The sequence below is a fragment of the Chrysochloris asiatica genome, unplaced genomic scaffold, assembly GCF_000296735.1.
Source record: "Chrysochloris asiatica unplaced genomic scaffold, ChrAsi1.0 scaffold00005, whole genome shotgun sequence".
In the NCBI taxonomy this organism is placed as follows: domain Eukaryota; kingdom Metazoa; phylum Chordata; class Mammalia; order Afrosoricida; family Chrysochloridae; genus Chrysochloris; species Chrysochloris asiatica.
The window spans coordinates 7,917,750-7,924,407 of NW_006408523.1; the positions used below are offsets into that span (position 1 = coordinate 7,917,750).

A 6,658-nucleotide genomic window follows, 5' to 3' on the forward strand; every position below is an offset into this window, starting at 1 on the left:
GCACTTAACAACAACAAATATAAGCTTTACAACCTAATAGTCAAAGTTTCAATGAAAAGTATAACATGCATATTTGCACACGTATCTGCTCTAAGCTGCCTCAGCAAAATATATCAAATTTCTCTTTAACCATTATTTTTCATAAGGCACACATTTAAATATCTGATTATTTACTTACCACCCGGGAATGTATTTCTTTGGCATATAATGGAAATAAAAATTCTGATTCCCCTTCCAGACGAAGTCCATCTTTGGTTACACGCAAATGACCCATTCCTGTCTATTAAAAAGATGAGAGAATAGAGATTTTTATTGCTCTTAATGTTTCACTCCTTTTAGTATCAACTTAAATTATTCATGTAATTTTTACAGATTTCTCAGAAGGTACTTTTTTCTATTTCTCCTAAAAACCATATTTGAAACTTAAAAAAAAAATTCTATATTTGATATTGTATTAAATACGGCAGACGAAGTACAGCCAGAGTGCTCCTTGCAAGCCATAATCTCACACTTGGGACATATCATCAGGAGGGACCAGTCCTTGGAGAAGGACATCCTTGGTAAGGTGGAAGGTCAGTGAAAAAAGAGGAATCCTCAGCGAGACGGGTTGACACCGTGGCTGCAGGGACAAGCTCAGGTGTAGCGACCATTGTGAGGTTGGTCCAGGACCTGGCAGTGTTCTTTCTGTCATGCAGAGGGTCACTATGACTCGATGACACATAACAGCAACAACACAAGAGAGGATAAAGTTTGCTCAAGTTGGTCACCTAAATTGTGGAGATTAGGAATGTGTGCGATTCTAGAAATATGTGTGTGTGTGTGGAATCCAGTCCTGGGTGTACTTCATGCATGACATTGTTATTTCCCAGTATTTGCTATAGAAGCAAATTTAATTCCAACTGAATTATACCTTATCATTAACTCTTAAGATAAAGGAAAAAAATACATTCTCTGCTAGAAAGAAACAACAGCAAAAATGCCTATCCTAAAATTGCATTTATTAAGCACACAAAATTCCCTAAAGATCAATCCATTGATAGAAACGCTGCTTTCCAAGAAATATGATATTAAAATTAATTTTAGGGAGGGTCTGAAATGCCACCTAATTAAAAAAAATCTTTAAGTGAAAATATATAGTGTACAGAGATGTGGGATACTATTTTAATACATTTTATTTTGCCTCACCGTTTTCTTACTGTGGAATTCTTAATACCTAAAAGGATGGTGTGGCACTGTAGGATAAATGCTCCACCACAAGGTCAGTTTGAACCACAAGATCGGCGGTTCAAACTCACCAGGCACTCCTCAGAAGCCCTATACAGGGTCGCTATGGGTTAGAACCGACTTGAGGGCACTTAACAACAGTAATGTCTTTAGATTCAAAAGGATACACTGCTTTCAACAAAGTCATGTCTCTCCCATTAGCATCATTCAAATGTGTTTCATCTGTTGTGCATAGTGTTGCTATGAGTCAACTCCTCTGGCACGTTGGGTACAGCATTGGACTGTAAACCACAAGGTCAGTGGTTCAAACACACCAGCTGCTCCTCGGAAACCCTATAAAAGGTCGCTATGAGTCGGAACCGACTTGAAGACTCCCAACAACAGCATTGTTATCAGCTGCCATCCAGCCAACGCCCACTCATGGCGGCCTCACGTAGAACGGAAGGAAACGTCATCCAGTCCTGCACCATCTTTCTGATCTTTAGTGTCTTTAAGTCCGGTTCTGGCAAAGGTTATATGAATATAGGAATGAAATTGCTATTGTTGTTAAGGGTTGCTGAGTCAGTTCCGACTCATAGAGACCCTGTATACAGTTTCTGAGGAGCGGCTGATAGGTTTGAACCGCTGACCTTGTGGTTAGCTGTCCAGTGCTTGTCCAACAGCACCACACCACGATATAAAGAGAAGTGAAGTTATGATACATGCTACTACATGGGTGAACCTTGAACTCAGTATGCTTTTCAGTGAAATGCATGGTGTGTTAGCTAAGGCTAGGATTCTCAGCGGCTTCTTGTTGTTGTTATGTGCTGTGGAGTCGGTTCCGACTCATAGTGACTCTACACAGGGTTTCCGAGATACGGGAGCAGACCGCCTCATCGTTCTCCCGCGGAGCGGCTGGTAGTTTCCAACTGTTGACCTTGTGGCTCACAGCCCGATTCGTAACCACTACGCTACCAGAACTCCGTGGCTTAGCAGTTGTTAAAATTGTGCTTACACTCTCCATGATGAGATCTAATATGATGAAATTAGCCTCATGCTGTGATCTGGCATGATCAGTTGGATCTGCTGTTACTATCTTACGTGTTGTAAATCTTCACGTCTCTGATATTAATGGACTCCTGGTGAGTGACGCTGTGGGTGAATGCGTTGGACTGCAAAGTCGGTTTGATCTGCAAGGTCAGCAGTTCAAGCTCACCAGCTGTTCTTCAGAAACACTATACAGGGTCGCATTGGGTCGGAATCGACTTGACAGCACTTAACAACGGCCTGATGTTAATGAGCCAGGGTGATAAGATACAGGATTAGGCTATATCTTGAGTTAATCTCTTTTGAGATACAAAAGGAGAGCAGAGAAAGAGGGACTGGAGACCATCAAGAAAGAAGTGCCAGGAATGTATTGTGTCCTTTGTATCTGGGGTCCCTGCATTGTGAAGCTCTGAGGTTCAGGGAACATTGATGCCAAGACACATGGAGCTCTCCAAGGAATGCTAGGCCTGCAGATGCTCACAGGAGACAAGGACCTTTCCCCAGAGCCGGGGCTCTGAATGCAGACTTCCAGCCTCCGCGACTGTGAGAAAGTAGATTTCAGTTTGTGAAAATTGTCCCCTTGTGGTGTTTCTGTTATGGCCGCACCAGAGAACACAGACACATGGCAAGGGGGTTTATTGGCAAACTTAGTCTTTGCTTTTGTTATGGTTTTAACTCCTTGCTTATTTTACTAATGCACAGTAAACCATCCACATGGGGCCCGTAGTTTTGTCGGAAGTGTGACTTCCCACTTTGTTTTTACAATGAGAAATTTAGCAGGAAGACAGTGTCATTTTTGTGCCAAGTATCTAAGTAATGAAAATGATCATAATCGGTACTATTTGTGTGTGTGTTACCAAGGATCATAAACTAAAAAAAACACAACCACTGCTATTGAGTCAGTTCTGATTCACAGCGACCCTATAGGACAGGCAGACCCTGTAAGACAGACAGACCCTATAGGACAGACAGACCCTATAGTACAGACAGACCCTATAAAACTTTTCCTTAGCATTTCCAAGATTGTAAATCTTTATGTGCAGACAGCCTCATTTTTCTTCCACAGAGCAGTTGGTGGATTTAAACTACTGACTTGGCACCTAACAGCCCAATGCCTAACCTACTGCGCCACCAGCACTCCTAGATTGAATATAATCCTAAATAAAGCCACCATTTTTACCCAGTCTGACTCCTAAACACATATTCTCTTCCACAACCCAAAAGTAGATTTTTTTCCCCCACAATAAAACCTAAAAAAGAAGTAAAATTAGGTAGGCTTATCATTGTAAAGTATTATCTTCAAGAGCACTTGTGAGAAAAAAACACACACATGATGTTAGCAAAAGACAGGAACTAGTTTACATTGTCAGTGGAAAGTGGGGACAAAGTGAATGCATTCATGTGGAGAGCTGGTTGATTGTGTTACAATAAAACTCTGTTGACAGGGACGTGAATTGTGGTTCTGGACCAAGTTGGTAAATGTCACACTTGACGTTTTCACAGCAAGACCTTACAGCTTGTGAGACTAAAGTGTGTTTTGCCTTCTCCATTTTCCAACCGTCATACTATGGTTAAATCACTCATATGGTAGAAAAGCTGCAATAAAGACAGAAATTGAAGACTTAACTCTAGGGGTAAAAGTAAAAATCTAAGGTTGTTTGTATCTTTGGATATCAGGGAGAGTAGAGTTTGCTTGTCTGATGTTAGTACTTGGATCAGCTCTAGATTTCTTTACACCTAGTCTTAATCACAGCTTGCCTTCTTAGAAGTAAAATGCAATTAAGTTAGTTGTGTTCCTACAATCTGTGACCTCTGTTTCAATCCCATTCAATTATGAGTAACATCTAAATCAAAAATTCCAATTTGCTGTTCAGACTGGGAAGCACTGATATAATAATATCTTTTAGAAAGGTATAAATAATTTGAATGAAAAACTGACAAAGTACTGGTTAAAATATTCCACTGTGTCATATGTTTCTCTAAATCACAGTTTCCATTAGATTGAAACACAAATGGAAAGGAGAGGCAGGGAGTTTATGGAATCAGCATCAGATCACTGAAAATGCAATTACAATGTGCACCAGCCATTGTCAAGGTACGTAAAGGGAGGGGAAAGAGGCGTTCAGCTTGTGTTTATCACTAGAAAATATCCACCACCTGCAGTCTATGCGAAAGCAAGCAAAGACCAATGGCAAGATACTGGGAAACTGAGGCATCAGCTAGGCATAGTGAAGAAGTCAAAATCTTTCCACAATCTGTGTGCCAGACAAAACTGGAATGCCTCCACTCCTACACTTCTTTGTCTTTTGGGTAGAGACTGTGTTGCTTTGGCCTTTTTTGATAGAGACTTTCCCCCAGTTGATAACAAACCACCAATACTCATGGAAACAGTCTGAGATAAGCCGAGACTGAGGGAAGAATAAGTACAAACTCTGATGACGTAAGCTCTTCCTTAGAACATGCCTTTTAGACGGGGGCAGAGAAAAAGGAAGACTAAGAATCTGTACATTCCAAGTATAGTGTTGACAAAGAAAATTGGGTACACTGTGGCTTGCCACATGCACAAACACCGCAGTCTTAGAGGAAACAGAAGGGACTTCAAAAACTTCATGGAAAAATGCCATGATCTTTTCATCCTATTTTCTCTCCACGAACGCTTTGAAGCCCCCTCATATAATCAGAAAGCTCTTTAGATGTGAGGATGGTGACACTTTGGGTCATTTCCTTTGGACACCTTACCAGGAAAGACCAATGCTTAGAAAGGGACATCACAGTCAATACCGTCAAGGACATGGATGTACATATTAGCCACAACAGTGGGCTCAAACACGCCAACGGAGAAGAATATGGAACAGGATGAAGCAACATTTTGTTCTGTTATACTCAGGACCAGAGTCTTGGCGTGACACTGGATTGCTTACTACCAAGCCAGTGGTTGAAACCCATCAGAAGCTCCTCAGAAACCCTATACAGGGTTGCTAGGAGTTGGTACTGACTTCATGGCACTCAACAACAACATACATTGGTAAGGTCACCACAAGTTGTAGCAACCGAATCCTTAGTAACAACAACATGCTCTAAGCTTCTCAGAAATGAAGGAAGCGCAGTGTGTGGATGAAGAAATGAATCTGAAAACAGACTTCTGTAATAAAAAAAACAAAAAACAAACCCACTGCTTTCAAATCAATTCCATCAATCTATGTAAGGAGCTCTGCTAGCGTAGTGGTTACGAATCGGGCTGCTAATCCCACGGTCAGCAGTTCGAAACTACCAGCTGTTCCATGGTAGAAAGATGAAGCTTTCTGCTCTCCTAAAGATTTACAGCCTCAGAAACCTTGTACAGGGTCACTATGAGTTGGAACTGACTCCACAGCACTTAACAACAACAACAACATGCTTTTTAGTAATTCTGTGAATAATTATCAAGCTACCCTTTTTATAATAAGTAAGTAAGGAGCTCTGGTAGCATAGTGGTTATGAGTCAGGCTGCTAATCTCAGGATCAGCAGTTCGAAACTACCAACTGTTCTGCACGAGAAAGATGAGTCTTTCTGCTCCCGTAAAGATTTACAGCCTTGGAAACTCTATACAGAGTTGCTATGAGTCGGAACCAACTCCACGGTCCTTAACAACAACAACAAATATAGGGGCAAGGTCAGTTTGAGCCACAAGGCTGACAGTTCAAACTCACTAGCCTCTCCTCAGAAACCCTATACAAGGTCACTATGAGTTAGAAATGACTTGAGGGCACTTAACAACAACAACTTCAGGTGTGGTAGAACTCTTTAGAGTTTCTGGAGCAGTCAGTGTTGACGGGAACTGACAGACTTGTCTTTCTCTCACAGAGCAGTGGGTGGGTTTCAACTGCCAACCTTGCCTTCCTTCAGCAGGCCAACACTTAACCTTCTTTATCACCATGGCTCCTGACTTCTGTTACTGTTGCTGTTGGTAAGTACCATGGAGTTGGTTCCAATGTGCAATGACCCTGTATAGGGTAGGGTTTCCCAGAAGTGACTGCTGGATTTGAACCGTGGACCTTGAGGTATCTATCAGTCCACTGCTTATCCTACAGTGCCACATCAGGACGCCAGTTCCTAAACTACAATTGGGATTTTTTTTTTTTTTAAATATAACCACATGATATTTATATCAGATCAAATAAAATCCAGGTTTGTAAAATATTGAACTTCCTAACCAATAATTTAATAAAAGTAGTTTTGTTTTTCAAGCTGAGGGAACTGAAGAAAAAAATTCAAGTCTCAACATGCAATATGGACACCCTCAGTTCCTATTGGTTGCCAGTGCTCCTCTCCCATAATCCCCTTCCAGACCCTTTCATAACGTGGCAGTTTGGCAGGATTTCTTTCTTTCTCTTACAAGATGCCCTATCTCCATATTGTTGTTGTTGT

At 41.3% G+C, this 6,658-nt stretch overlaps 1 protein-coding gene across 1 annotated transcript in view; it reads right to left on the reverse strand.

Moving 5' to 3' along the window:
• Positions 1–6,658, reverse strand: part of SGCG (sarcoglycan, gamma (35kDa dystrophin-associated glycoprotein)) — a 53,215-nt gene that overhangs the window by 31,271 nt on the left and 15,286 nt on the right. Inside the window, exon 2 of the mRNA XM_006831956.1 lies at positions 179–280. Within this exon, the coding sequence (XP_006832019.1) occupies positions 179–280 (102 nt within the window). The remainder of the gene's footprint in view (positions 1–178; positions 281–6,658) is intronic.